The sequence below is a fragment of the Saccharomyces cerevisiae genome, chromosome XI (genome assembly GCF_000146045.2).
Source record: "Saccharomyces cerevisiae S288C chromosome XI, complete sequence".
Taxonomy (NCBI): domain Eukaryota; kingdom Fungi; phylum Ascomycota; class Saccharomycetes; order Saccharomycetales; family Saccharomycetaceae; genus Saccharomyces; species Saccharomyces cerevisiae.
The window spans coordinates 340,552-355,248 of NC_001143.9; the positions used below are offsets into that span (position 1 = coordinate 340,552).

Below are 14,697 nucleotides of genomic sequence, written 5' to 3' on the forward strand. Positions count from 1 at the left end.
GTGTCAACAATCCCTTATGTTGCTCTTTCCATACGTTGATCAACCTGGCTCTATTCCCACCCCAAACTGTAGATATCTATTTTGTTGATGCCTCAGCTCACCAAAACAAACCAAAAAAACGGAAAAAAAAAACGGAAAAGAACGGAAACAAACGGAAAAGAACGGAAAAGAAAACAGGAAAAACTCGCTGTTCTGTTACCCGCGCGGCACTACCGCATTTAATCGGAGTAGCTACTAATCAAGCAAGGGCCTCCGTTCCTCTATGACGCACCGGACATATCGCATTTCCACTATAATAGTGCAAGTAGGACGGGATAAGGCCCAAGATTATCAATGAAGACTAACACAACGGTCTTGCCAGCCATATCCAACTCTAAACATCTTCCACGGCTGTTCAAAAACGAAGATCTCTTACCCCTCTGCGGCTTAAGGGCTCTGTTCAATTGAAGGATCCGCGGCAGTAAAGTAAATGGATGAAAAAAAAAAACTGGAAAAATAGCAACTTTTTTCAGCCTGGAAGATTTGTCATCTAAGCGAAGGAGAATGAAACCGGAATTTTCACTCCTTCTTAGGGGCATTCAGTTTATAAATATAGTTATTCCCTGAAGTTGAGATTTACTGATTTAACATCTGGACAACTAAAAACCTAAATAATAAGACACAATTTTTTGCGGGATTTTTTTTCCTTTAGATACTTTTAACATTCATAGTAAAAAGTTCTGCTACATAGTAAAAACACATAGAAGGTACAAGCAATAGCATGATTCAATTTAAAAGTCCAGGTAACTGGCTGTTCATAGTACCCTGGATTGCCTTCATTCCATGGTATGGTATGCTGATAGCCATGCTTATTTGCTGGGCCAGTCAAGGCCATCCCATATATTGGTTCATGCACTCGGAGCAATTCCCTGTGTACATTTCAGATATAGGTGCCACTAATTTAAGGCCACTGTTTATATCGTGCGCCGGCTGGCAGGGTCTAGGCTATGTAATCACTGTTGCCCTTGAGTTTTTTCAAAGATCCGGCTATCTGCCTTTCCAACTGAAAAAAAAAGACCCTTCTATCTCTGATTCCACATCTTATGCTGAGAAATTGCACAGCGGTAAATACTTAATGCCTCCATATTACACAAAGGATGAACGGAACCTGATTTTCGCAGCTTTTGTTCTCGGCAGCATTGGTGAACTAGCCCTTTTATTCAGTTCCATCTTCTCAACCGCCCTGTACCATCGCGTTCACATTGCTATGGTCTCTGTTTTCGTCGTCTTCATGTTCCTATCCACTTGCTGCTTGATTGCAGAGTATTTCCTCATGGGAAGGCACTATGCCTCAGTCCACCCCCTAGCCAGCCCTCATTTCAATCCTCAATCATCTGAAAAAAGCTTTAACCAAGATTATAACACTGTGGATGAGCTGCCTTGGTATAAATGGAAAGGCCATGTATGGAATAAATTTACCATCAGTGCAACTCTAAAAGTTATATGGTTAACTCTCGCAGTTGTATGGGCCATTTGTTTTGGTGCTATCAATGATAGATCTAAGAGTGCTTGTTTCGAATGGTTGCTAGCATTTTGGTTTGGTATCATATTTATGATTCTTTCCGCCGACTTTTATTTAGGTGGAAGATACAGACAATCCCGCTATTTCAACCACGTGGAATCATTTTCGGGTTATTACAAGTATGACAAGGCGCTAGGCCTCTACCACAGTGAAGACGTTTTGCCTTCGGACGATAACGCCGGCGTGATTGCCACAGAAACAGCATCTTCAAATATTTACAATAATTCCTCTTCCAACGAATCTATTCAAGTAGTCGTATGACCTCATATATGCTAGACTTGACTAGGAAATACCCTCTAACCTGCAAGATATATTCATCTTTTTCTTTCCAAAGCACAATTTAATAAAACTTGCAAGAACATCGTCATCATTTCCCCCTTTTATTTTTGTTATCCCCGTTACTGATGTAACTAATACCTAATTCTATGCTTCTCAATCTGTATAGTAGTTTTCCTTTTGCCGAAGAATTTCTTCTGGCTGCTTTTTTTTTTGACATATTTCGCATTGTCCACAATGGTCATTGCGTTAAAAGCTAGAAATTAAAAAGAGAATATTGTTCAGCATATGTAGTTTAAGTTGGCAAATTTGTTCTGCTCTTGATGTACCTAGAATAAATAAATATTAATCAGAAAAATAAAAAAAAAATAAAAGTAATGAAAAAAAATATAACAAAACCAACATTAAGGTATATATTACAGCGAGTAGCGGCACCGGTTATCATCAAACGATTGATAGAAAGTTAGATAACCTCTTTGAAAAAACTTTCCTTAGGAGAGGTATTGGAATCGTTGGAATCGCGAACTCTTATCTCCGATCCCTCTTGATCGTCTTGATCATCTGTAACTTCATTACTATAATCATTTTCTATCGAACCTTGAGAAAAGCCACTAAAAGACCGGCGGCCGTTGTCGTTACAATGGGTAAAATCGTGCCCCTTTTTTGAGTCCATTTGATCCACCACAGGCTCCCTCTTCATAGTTACAGACTCTGTTTTGGATAGTCCTTGTTTATCGGCATTCTTATTAAATAAAAATTGTTCTATCGTTATGGAGCCTCCACTGTTCGCCGCTGGTCTTGAAGATTTATCCCTCTTGTTTGCGATGGAATCTTCACCGGTGCCATCTACTGCTTGGTGCACTTTATATGACTTCACTTCATCGTCAATTAATTCATTCTCCTTATTGGAGGTTGGTGTTTTAGGCCCATCATCCAACACGCCGCTAACACCAGTGATTGACCTAGCACTGGCAGAACTATCAATATCCTTTCCTGTATTATAAGTAGAAAGGAAACGGCTTTTAACAACATCTTTTGGAGATGCACTCTTCCCTATAGGAGTCACTTTTTCATTGTTATCAGGTGTACTCATGATAACATCTCGAGAAAAATTAGAATTATTCTTTGACTCCTCAGTGCCCCTTCTAGACCTCTTAGCCGTTTCCTTCTCCTCTTCGAGCTTCTTTTCACACTCCCGCAGCATAATGTTCCTGATTATAATCATTTCATCTACCTGTAATTCTTTCAACATACATTCTTCTGTAGCCATTTCTGCTTCTTCTTTTGCCATTTCTGCAGAAATAACCAAAGGATCATTCACGGTAGCATCAAGAAGGTCCTTCCTTGTTGGAATTTTCTGTTTCTGTACAGCTGGTATAGCTCCACCAGCATCTGCTGTTTCCCCAAAACCATGGATTGCAGTTTTATGTTCAGCAATGGAAGCGACAAGTCTTTCGATTTCTACCTGTATTTTGCTGCGCTCCTCCAAAAGCTCATCATACCCTCTTTCCGAATTTCCCAAATTGTCAAAGTGTGATCTGACGGCATAATAGTGTTCAATGCTCGAATTTTTGAGATCTCTTTCACATGCATCGTTCCAATCATTCAATTCATCATTCTCTCCTGACAGGTTCTTGGACAACCTTTCCTGTAGTTCGTTTCTTAGATTTTCACGATTTTCCCTAGCATTTTCAAGTTCTTTTTCCTTCTGCTGTAATTTGATATTCATCTTTTGTACGAACTGATCATACCGTTGTCCCTCCTCGGCCTTTTTAGCTTCTTTCTCCTGTTGTTGTTTTGAAGCCATCGCTAACAATAATTGCCCGTCGTTTTGCTCTTTTGCACGTTCCATAGAATTCCCATCCTCATATTCCTGATCAAGAACTCTTGACCTTCTCTCAATATCTTTATCAACATCACGTTGTCTGCTGGCTCGTTCATCAATTTCGTTCACCACTGGTGATATCAACTTTTTGGCGACTGCGTTAACCTCTTCTGGAGTCATCCACAAACCACCACCCAAATATATTTTCTTTTTTTCTTCTTGTTTAACAGAATAGTGCTGTAGAGCTATGTTAACAGCAAGCTTATTGTAAGCTTGGTTACCAAATAAAAGCATGTAAGTATCGCGCGAGTCAATATCCTGCAATTTCCTATTCGCAAGCTTTTGAGCTTCATTTAGCACTACCGGAGATGCTACCTGCTTTATGTACAGTTTCTTTTGTGCCTCTCTTGCAGCAAAATCTGGGTCTTCCAATGTCTTCGGGTCAAGATCTTTAACTGCATCAGCTGCACCCTTTGCACACATATATTGTTGATCACTTAGCCTTTGTCTTTCATTACCAGCATGAGACTCTAAGAACTGCTCTGCGGAATGTTCAAGTTTTTCCAAAGTTCCTTTCTTAAAAACTTCTTTGTTAGCTTTTGATACACCACTTTGATCGCTGCTTTGTAATCCATTTTTAAAGTTTACCTTTTGGGGATACAACCTGTCATTAACTCTGCTAATCGCCCTTCTTTCCGCTCCATCCAATACCTTAGATAAATCGAGGGATTTGAAACCTGCAGGGTGCTGTGGATTAACTAAGTTTGCATCAAACTCATTACCAATAGGGGCACCAGAAAACCTCTTTTTTTTAACACTGGAACTGTCGGAGGTGCCCTTCATGGAATTGTCTAAAGAAGGACTGAAAGCCAATGCTTTTTGTGCAGCTAATCTTGTTAAAAAATCACGCCTTCCCTTCAGACCTAAATTGACCGTTATTGGGACGTCTTCAGGCGGGGTCAATGGAATCTTGGAAAAGGTTACTTTGAAAGCCTCACCTCTGGCCTTTTGCTCGATTGCTGTTTCGACACAGTCATCAGGCGAGACTTTCGTTCTCTTACTAGCTAAACGGGCCGCAAGATCAACTGACTCACTCTTGGAGTCTCCTAAACCAAGTGTTTTGTAATTAGCCGGAGTATTCAAAATGCCATACTTCTGTTTCGCACGGAATATCGCCTCTTTACTCAATGGTTGTCCACTCTGCTGGTAAGTAGAATATATAGTTTTCAGTTTGTGAACGCTATTTGAAATTGAGCGAGGTGTTTCTGGAGCAGCGCGATGCATTTCAGAAGAATGTAGCGATTCTTGCAAAGTGGATACTCTAACCGCCTTTCTTTCAGTAATTTGCTCAGGGGACGTCTGGACAGATTCCACATCGGTGGTTTGCAACGCAGATATTAGTGACATTATAGTATTGTACTTGTTCCTAAAGTTTTATTGTCAATCACACTCTAAAACTACTGATTTGAACTCATGTGATCACTTTTGTTTAGACATTGTAGAAAACATGGTGCTTTCTATGAAGATTTTCATGTGTTAAATACCATCTTTGAGTGCATCATTTTCCATCATGTATATCCTGCAGAAGTATCCCTTAATCAGTCTGAAAAAGAAATAACCTCTACCCTTAACCTTTGATTTGGAGCTTCATCGCGAAATATAGGGGACTGCCAAAAATGTCTTACAAAGCCAACAAGTGAACATGAAAAAAAAACTGTCAACAGCGGAGAGCACTTGTCGAACCGAAAGGTATGCTAATATGACCTTATAATAACCTTATTTAAAACATTTAAAGTACCTTAAGTCAATATAAACCCCGAAAAAGGGAAAAATCGGCTCCAGCCCTGAAGCACAAATATCACTAAATAAACTGTCCCCTGATTCTTCTTGCTAGTTGCATGTCTTTCTTCATTATAGTAATTCTTTTTGCATGCAGCGCCAAGAGGTTTGTATGTTCCAATAATCCTACCAGATACGCTTCGCTTGCTTCCTGTAACGCCATAATCGCCATTGACTGCCAACGTAAATCCTGATCTTTAGTTGTAAACTCGTCTGTAACTTCTTTCACTAGCCTTGCAAATGGAATTTTGGAGATTAATAAATCCGTGGAACGTTGGTATTTTCGAATTTCGTACAGAGCTAATTCACTAGGAGTATATTTCTTTTCGACGCGCTTTAAGCTCTGCTTTCTTTGTTTTTCCCTCCTTTTCTGTCTAACATATCTGTCTAAGGCATATGAATGAGTTCGCACTGGTGCAGGTACTTCAGTTTCCATTTCAGCTTCTTCTTCATTTTCTGTCTCGATTTCTAGATTACCTGCTTGGTCTTCGTAGTCTGTTTCGATATCTAGGTCACTTTTTGAGCTTTCATAACGTCTTCTTTCCTCTCTTCTTGGAAACAGGTTCTTTGTCGCTCTTGTTCTCTGCAATAACGATAACGCACGATCGTTAATAGATTGTTGGTCTCCTGCAAGCCTGTTGACGTTACTGAGTGATCTTCCACTCGAATCACTTTGAATAGCAGAACTAACCCATTGTTGTTTACTTGACATGATTATGTTATATTAGTATTCTTTCTATATTCAGTCCTTCTTCTGTTTTTTATAAAGTAAATTCTCAAGATTATCTACTACTGTTTTTAAGAGATGTTTTCTCAATATTTATCGATGAAGTTTTGTTTTTCTTTTGTTTTCAATTTACTTCCGCGATTTCGCGACACAGTGGGATCAAGATAAATCATATCGTTCGATATTCTCGCAATAGAAGACCACTAAACTCTCAATTGATAAATGTTGATGTCGATTTCAATTATCAATGATGGTATATTATGAATATTATCTTTAGTGTTATTAATACAAATGCAAATGTGGGTAATTTGCCGTTTCTATATATATATTTATGTATTTACCATAACCAAGTAAATCAATTAATAATCATATTTCACATCGGCTATACGATTATCAGCTAACCCAATCCGACAGATATCATCCTGTAGTTTCATCTATATTTGACCATTATCTGCAAAGTTCAGATACGTTTTTACATCTTCTACTGTTTCTCGAATGTCACTATCTTCCGAATTTATGTATGCTTTAAAGTTGAGAATATTACTTGAATGAGCAAGCTTTCTAGCCCCTGAATTGTTAACCGTGCGCTTTCCAACAGTCCTATCCATTAGTGGGGAACTCGGTTTGTCCTGTGAGCAATTAATATGGGTTCTGTTCCCGTTCTCTTTAGGGGAACTCTTTAGTCTTATCATGGCTTTGATAGGTGTTGGGATTTTCAATGACGAATGAGAGGATGACTCGCTTCTGTCAGTTTTCATGTCCGAATTCTGCTTATCATTATTCACAGTCAAATTAGGTAAGCTTTCATTTGACCTACAAAAAGTATCTAAGAAATCCGTAACCTGAATGGCTTCCTCCCCTAACGATGAACAATAATCGCTCGAGTCTGGCGAAGATCTAAGGACCGTAGTCGAAAAACATTCTTTATCCGGTTCCTCGTCGATATGTATCGAAGGTGTTACTTTACTAGTTGCAGATACCAATACCTTGTCTTTCCCTTTTCCTGAGGTCTTTTTCTTTCCTTTTTTAGTCAGTAGCCTACCAAAAAATCTTCTTACAGGACCTTCGTTTCTTACGGGGTTCACACTGGACGATGAAATTTGACTGTGATTCCTAGAATCTATGGGCTGGTCACGCGACAAAACCTTTACTAAATCCTGAATACTTATGCGTAAAGTAACGTCTTTCTCCAATAACCTTTTAATGACTAAATCGTTTAAAGTATTACCATTTATTTTGGAACTCAATGATACTTCGATGATTTTGTGGTAGGTTTCGAATTCATTTTCCCCGAAAAATGGCAGCTCGTTGTACAGTAAGCAGTATAGTGTCACTCCCAATGACCAAATATCCAACTTAAAGCCATCCGTCACAAAATCTCTTTTGGAATTGCCCAAATGACATAGCTCTGGTGCAATAAATGCCGGAGTACCAACAATTTTGTTCAATTCCCTCTGAAAACAATCTTCAAAATTAGCATCGCTGAAAGGTAATGATTGGGGAGTGAAAATACAACTTCCAAAATCAGAAAGTTTCGCTACTTTTTCTTCTTCATCCAATAAAATATTGGACGGTTTGATATCACGATGAATACAACCCTGAGAATGCAAATATTCCAACCCTTTTGTCATATCCTCCAGGATTTTTTTGGCAAATGTAGAAACACTACAATTTGAAATCACAATTTTTTTCCATTGCGGTAAAATATCTTCATCATCGTCACGTTTCCACTGTAGTTCACCAAGGCTGCACCAATTAGTGACTATCCAGATAGATTCGCTGAAAGGAGAGTCCAAGCATTCTATTAGTCGCACAATATGAACATTATTTCGAAGTCTTGAAGCCGCAAAAATTTCCCACCTACATTTTTCGATATTCATAAGTCTCATAGCCTCATTACCACTCATATTTGTCGTTATTTTTCCTTTACTCTTCCAAAGCTGGATTTGCCTCATTACTTGATTTACTGAATATTGCTGGGCATTCCAAGGTTTTTTTGGTATAATCTTGACAGCAACAACCTTGCCTAAAGTAGAACTGTACGCTTTTCGTACATAACCAAATTGTCCACTTCCTGCAGAGACTCCTAGCGTATATTGGTTTATAGTTTTCTTATCTTGGTCACTAACAGTTATTTTTTTCACATATGGTCGAATTTCATCCAGGATCGTGTGTATATTTTCTCCTATAATTGTACTATAGGTTGGTTTCTGTTGAGAAAAAGAAGAACCAAATGAAGATGTCTGGCTCGTAGGCGTTATCGGGGGACTATCTAACTCATCCTCTCTTATGCACGATTGCTGGGATAATGGTGCCCATTCCGGAATTAATGTCGGTATAAGCTGTCGAGGTGACATTTCATGCTAAGTAATTATTGTTAACCTGGCGTTCAAAAAATAATATCTATGCGAGTAAGTTTGTAACACCTAAAGAAGTATCATCGGGGGGTTTTCAAGGCCAAATTAGTTCATAGGACTAGAGACTGTTGCATTGTTTATTTGTTGCTACCTCATCATTCACAAATTATACGTTTAAAGTGATGTAAAATCATGCTATATACTAATTTGGCATAACCTCTGTTGAGCGGCATCATTTAATGATTTACTTCTATTTTAATAATTACTTCATTTCGAACAACTTAATAGCTACTTCAAGAAGGATCAAGTAAGTTCCTCGAAGCACTATGAATTCCGGAGGTGAAGAACCAACTATAAAGCCAAATGTATTTAATATTACTCAACTTTTAAACTCAAATGGTGAAAAACCGGGAATTGCTTGCATCTTCTTAAGTAAATTTGACATGAAAAAGGGAAATATCATAATATGGTCTAAAAGTATTAATGGTGCGGCAATTGACTTAAGCAATATTGAATTTAAATCGTTACCAGCCGGTATTCACGAACAAACTGACGATGTTGTCAATTTTGTAGTTCCTAAAGAATTAGATGTCTGTCAAACTGCCAAGACGACAACTTATGATTACGGCATCGCCTATTTCAAACAAAATTCGTTCGATATTATTGAGAATGACAATCGTATTGATAGGAGTAAAGTTCAAATGTTTTCTCTTGGTGTAATTATCGATGTCCAAAATGCCTCATCAGATAGTAAAAAGCACTTTTATAAGGAAATATACCATGCGTATGCTGCCAACAGATACTCAAGCTATCTAGAAAGTTTACTCGGTCAATGGATAAGGCAGCGTGATCTTGATAAGTTTGATATTTTTGAAAAGTTTTTTGACGAGAATAACCAAGGGCACATGGCTGAAAATTCAGTAGAAGTCTTTGAACATTCACCCAAAGAAAGACGGCATTTGGTTGAATATTTGCCATACTGGACAAGGAAGTTAGGGCCTCTCATATTTCCACTTTGGAAAGCAAGTCTCCTTCAGTCAAGGATATTGATACTAGTTCCTCAAGGAGAATCGTTCGAATTGTGCAATTCTTTGGCCTATTGTGTCTTCTTAATATCAATGCTTCCAAAAAACTTGATAGGAAACCATGTAAGCGATGAATATATTAAGCCTATTTTCACGGTATCAACATCAGATATTCCTTTTCTAGAGTCGTTCAAAAAGGGGAACGGTTATGTGGCTACGACCAGCGAGGAAATTTTGTTGTATAAGCCTGAAATTTACGACATAGTAGTCAAACTTACTTCGAGCTCAACTATAGAAGAATCACCAGAAAAAGAAGTGGAAATTCTTACCGCATCTGGTGAACAAAACAAAGCAACTCCTCTTGACTTAGAGGTGTATGAAAAACTTATACTGGGGGAGTTACAAGAGGATGCCTCTACAAATGCGACATGTCGACATCATGAGGTGACAGAACCCATATCATGGCTACAGTTTTTAATTGATGGGTTTTTTCTTTTAACTACTGCAGGCTATCTGGTAGCGCCATATCACCTTGCAAATAATTTCAAGATTCCGAGGCACGTTTCTGGCCCAGAACCCAACAATTCAGAAATACAGATCGCTGAAAATTTAGTTCGCTATTTTCACCGCAGAACATCAAATCTGTACAACGATCTGAAGGATGTCATACAAAAAAGTGAAAATATTGATTCAGAACAACCGATTACTATCGCAGCTTCATTTTTAACCAAGTTAAATTTGGATTGCTTTAGCAAACAAGATCATCAATTCGTCAAGGATATCGCCCTTAAATGGTTCCAAAGAAGCATTGATATTAGCAACCTACCAGAATGTTTGGGAAATCTCTGTTAACCACTAGAAACGAGCTAGATCATGTGAGAGAGATAGTATATGTCTTTGTAACTGTATTTTATATTTATATGTATATGGTGAATTTTACTTAAATTCCTTGGTAGATTACATACACGACTCTGTTGCTTGTTCATTCCCTAAAAATCAGGGAATCTAGGTAAAACACATATGAACAAAGGTCTCCTTTTTTTTTTTTCTTTCATTTCTTTCATTTTTTTCATTTTTCATTTATGGAAATGTTAAGCTTTCATAAGTTCTGCATCAAAAGACTAACCACAGAGCACATGCGACAATTGAAATACCAATGACAGCGGTAATAATACCTGCACCTGCCTTTGAACCCTTAGTGATATTTAATGGTGCCAAATTTGTGGGTTGCGCTTGAGTACCTGCTGCCCCATCACCAACAGATGAACCACCATTCTCTGCCGTGTATGGTGCGGGTTTATCTAAGGCCCTCGTGTTGACCATTACTTCTAAGGCGGACATTTGTTCACCTAGACCATACATACCATCCCAAGTCCCATTGAACCAATTCAATCCACAGGTATGACCATCAGTACCTCCAGAACATGATTTCGCGGCCGCAATGGCAGATGTATTCAACCAAGACATAATTTGGTTCCTAGTTTCTGGCACTAGTTGTGCAGTGACACCTAAGAAACGGGCAAAATAGGCTTTGAAGGAACGTTGATCTGTATTACAAGAATTTGGACCTTGACAAGCAGCTTCATACACAATACCATCATGGAAAAACACTTGGGAAGCGTTCAAAAACTCTTTGGTTCTTGTGTGCCAGAGGTCTGATCCCGTAAAGTTGTAAAGGTAGGCAGAGCCAGCCAACAGCAAACCTTGATTATATGTCCATTGATATGAGGTCACTTTGGTGCAATTATCATCAATGCTGACACCATCGTAAACATACTTATAGGTACCATTAGAAATTAAGTTCACACCGACCATCCACTCGTAAACTTTTTCGGCCCAGTCAACATATGTTTGATTACCTGTATATCTTGCTAATCTTGCAGCTATGTGAAACAAGGCACCGTTAGAAACGGTGTTCTTGTAATCGTAACCAGAGTTCCAAACGAAAATTTGCCACCTCAAACCACCACCACAGGAATCGGCATCCCAACGCAAAGCCATGGTATTGAAAACAGCCTGTGCTAAATATAGCCATTGAGGCTCATTCTCGGGAGGATTAGTAAAGTTTCTCTCCGCGGCAGTCATAGCAGCAATACCCCAAAAGGCTTGGTCATCATTACCTTCAGTGGTAGATTGATTTAGCGGAATATAGTCATTATCATCACCAGCTTGATGTATCATTGCTGCTATAATTTCATCATTATAGGTGTCGTTATCCATGAAAAACCAGTAATCTAGCATACAGCCCCAGGCACCACCGGCTTCCCACCAATAGTACGGATCTGAAAACATACCGACCGTCTTACCATACTGATTACCAGTGTAATAATCCATTAAACCGTAGGCAATTAGTGAAGTAGCATTTTGCAAAGATTCGTAGTTGTCTAGATCCAATTCGACGGCATTTGTAAATCTTGTTGCGAAGAGTACACCCAGTAACCCTATCACTTTATTTACTAGCATTTTTATGTGTTCGTTTTTAAAACAGACTGAAAAGAAAGAAAGCTCAGAAAAAAAGTGGTGTGTATTTTGTTGTATCCACTATTATATGTCCTGGAAAGGTTTCCCTAGCGTTTTGACCCTTTCGTATCTTGTAATTTAAGCCTCTTTTTACCAAAAATCCTCCCGTTCGCACACCTATTAAGCTGCTTATAAAATATGAGTATCAACACAGTAACAGTGAATATATAATAGATGAGCCCATTATACAAAGAGTACCTATGATCATCATGAAATCCGAGCTTTATTTCCATCTGCCAGTTTTCTTTCTGGATGTACGAAATTAAATCGCGCCTCGAACGGGTGCAAAACCGGGTGACGGGACACCGCTACGAATATAGTACGATACACTTATACATATATGGAAGCATTTATAGCGTATATTCATCGTACGGTACATTCTTTAAATAAATGATTGAATTTTTCTGAACCAACAGTTATAAGCTGAGATCCAGTGCGTTCATGAAACGGAACATCTTACATCATCAAGAGCCCAGAAGCACGGCGTAGGATTGTTTCCGCTGCTACAGACAGACATGGAAACACTGTTTTTATCAGGCCAAAGGTGATACGACAGGTCTCTTCTTGTTTCAATATTGCCTTACATATCTGCTGCTCACTCTATTTGCTTTTTCCTGCTCATTTATAGTTAACTTGATTTGAAATTACGCGTCGCGGGGAATCGCGTAAAACTCGATATTAAATCCTGTGATTTTGCAAAAGTAAATTTTTTACTATCTACATCTCTCCAATTTGCACAACTTTGACAGGACTGATAACTACCCAGGTGGAGCAACCAGTGACAGCAGGTAAAGCACAATAAGGAGAAGAAATGTTCAGGCAGTCAAAAAGAAGAATTGCCTCAAGGAAGAATTTTAGTTCATACGATGATATTGTCAAAAGCGAATTGGACGTAGGCAACACAAATGCAGCTAACCAGATCATCTTAAGTTCAAGTTCATCTGAAGAAGAGAAAAAACTTTACGCTAGGCTGTATGAGTCTAAATTATCATTTTACGATTTACCACCACAGGGAGAAATAACGTTGGAACAATTTGAGATCTGGGCAATCGATCGTCTCAAAATTCTGTTAGAGATCGAATCTTGCCTTTCAAGAAACAAATCGATCAAAGAAATTGAAACCATTATCAAGCCGCAGTTCCAAAAACTACTGCCTTTCAACACAGAGAGTTTAGAAGACAGAAAAAAGGATTACTACTCTCATTTCATTTTAAGATTGTGCTTTTGTCGTTCAAAAGAACTGCGGGAAAAATTCGTCAGGGCTGAAACGTTTTTGTTCAAAATTAGATTTAACATGCTAACCTCCACCGATCAAACAAAATTTGTTCAATCATTGGACTTACCCTTACTACAGTTTATCTCAAATGAAGAAAAGGCCGAATTATCTCATCAGTTGTATCAAACAGTTTCTGCGTCTCTACAGTTCCAATTGAATTTAAACGAGGAACATCAAAGAAAACAGTATTTCCAACAGGAAAAATTCATAAAATTACCTTTCGAAAATGTGATAGAACTGGTAGGAAACCGTTTAGTGTTTTTGAAGGACGGGTACGCATATTTACCACAATTCCAGCAATTGAATTTACTTTCTAATGAGTTTGCTAGCAAATTGAACCAGGAGTTAATAAAAACGTACCAGTACTTACCAAGACTGAATGAGGATGACCGGTTGTTACCAATTCTAAATCATCTTTCGTCGGGGTACACTATCGCGGATTTCAACCAGCAAAAGGCAAACCAATTCAGTGAGAACGTAGATGATGAGATTAATGCGCAAAGTGTCTGGTCTGAAGAGATTAGCTCAAACTATCCGCTATGTATCAAAAACCTGATGGAGGGTCTTAAAAAGAACCATCATTTGAGGTATTATGGGAGACAACAACTGAGTCTGTTTTTGAAAGGTATCGGCCTGAGCGCTGATGAAGCGTTAAAATTTTGGTCTGAGGCATTTACAAGAAATGGGAACATGACAATGGAGAAGTTCAATAAAGAATACCGTTACAGCTTCAGGCATAATTACGGTCTTGAAGGTAACAGAATCAACTACAAACCATGGGACTGTCACACTATCCTTTCCAAGCCCAGACCTGGGCGCGGAGATTATCATGGATGCCCTTTCCGTGATTGGAGTCACGAGAGACTATCTGCAGAATTGCGCTCTATGAAGTTGACCCAAGCGCAGATCATCAGTGTTCTGGATTCCTGCCAGAAAGGTGAATACACAATTGCTTGCACTAAAGTGTTTGAAATGACACACAACTCTGCATCAGCGGATTTGGAAATTGGCGAGCAAACGCATATCGCGCATCCTAACCTATACTTCGAAAGATCAAGGCAACTGCAAAAGAAACAGCAGAAGCTGGAAAAGGAAAAACTATTCAATAATGGTAATCATTAGTGCAGAAAGGGAAAAGGAAAAAAGCGAAGAGATAACTAAAAAGGATTAATAGTATACGTAATTTAGTCTACTGTAAGTATGGTCAAAAATTTTCTTTAGTGAGAAAAAAAAAAAAAAAGAGAAACGATAAACGCTGTACAATACCAGTGACTGCACTGCTCCGAAAACG

The 14,697-nt window shown here is 38.5% G+C and overlaps 7 protein-coding genes across 7 annotated transcripts; 3 read left to right on the forward strand and 4 right to left on the reverse strand.

Moving 5' to 3' along the window:
- Positions 1-760: 760 nt before the first annotated feature.
- On the forward strand, positions 761-1,822 carry SFK1 (Sfk1p; the record flags this gene model as incomplete). Its single annotated transcript, NM_001179617.1, has 1 exon — positions 761-1,822. The coding sequence occupies one exon, from the start codon at positions 761-763 to the stop codon at positions 1,820-1,822; it is 1,062 nt and encodes a 353-aa protein (NP_012873.1).
- Positions 1,823-2,300: 478 nt separating this feature from the next.
- Positions 2,301-5,069, reverse strand: LPX2 (Lpx2p; the record flags this gene model as incomplete). Its single annotated transcript, NM_001179616.1, has 1 exon — positions 2,301-5,069. One exon carries the CDS (start codon positions 5,067-5,069, stop codon positions 2,301-2,303), a length of 2,769 nt encoding a protein of 922 aa, NP_012874.1.
- Positions 5,070-5,523: 454 nt separating this feature from the next.
- Positions 5,524-6,213, reverse strand: CSE4 (centromeric DNA-binding histone H3-like protein CSE4; the record flags this gene model as incomplete). Its single annotated transcript, NM_001179615.1, has 1 exon — positions 5,524-6,213. One exon carries the CDS (start codon positions 6,211-6,213, stop codon positions 5,524-5,526), a length of 690 nt encoding a protein of 229 aa, NP_012875.2.
- A 449-nt stretch (positions 6,214-6,662) lies between these two features.
- Positions 6,663-8,585, reverse strand: ELM1 (serine/threonine protein kinase ELM1; the record flags this gene model as incomplete). Its single annotated transcript, NM_001179614.1, has 1 exon — positions 6,663-8,585. One exon carries the CDS (start codon positions 8,583-8,585, stop codon positions 6,663-6,665), a length of 1,923 nt encoding a protein of 640 aa, NP_012876.1.
- A 326-nt stretch (positions 8,586-8,911) lies between these two features.
- ANR2 (Anr2p) lies at positions 8,912-10,462 on the forward strand (the record flags this gene model as incomplete). The annotated part of the gene is made up of 1 exon (NM_001179613.1): positions 8,912-10,462. The coding sequence occupies one exon, from the start codon at positions 8,912-8,914 to the stop codon at positions 10,460-10,462; it is 1,551 nt and encodes a 516-aa protein (NP_012877.1).
- Positions 10,463-10,723: 261 nt separating this feature from the next.
- On the reverse strand, positions 10,724-12,073 carry DCW1 (putative mannan endo-1,6-alpha-mannosidase; the record flags this gene model as incomplete). The annotated part of the gene is made up of 1 exon (NM_001179612.1): positions 10,724-12,073. One exon carries the CDS (start codon positions 12,071-12,073, stop codon positions 10,724-10,726), a length of 1,350 nt encoding a protein of 449 aa, NP_012878.1.
- Positions 12,074-12,941: 868 nt separating this feature from the next.
- PRI2 (DNA primase subunit PRI2) lies at positions 12,942-14,528 on the forward strand (the record flags this gene model as incomplete). Its single annotated transcript, NM_001179611.1, has 1 exon — positions 12,942-14,528. One exon carries the CDS (start codon positions 12,942-12,944, stop codon positions 14,526-14,528), a length of 1,587 nt encoding a protein of 528 aa, NP_012879.1.
- Positions 14,529-14,697: the final 169 nt, after the last annotated feature.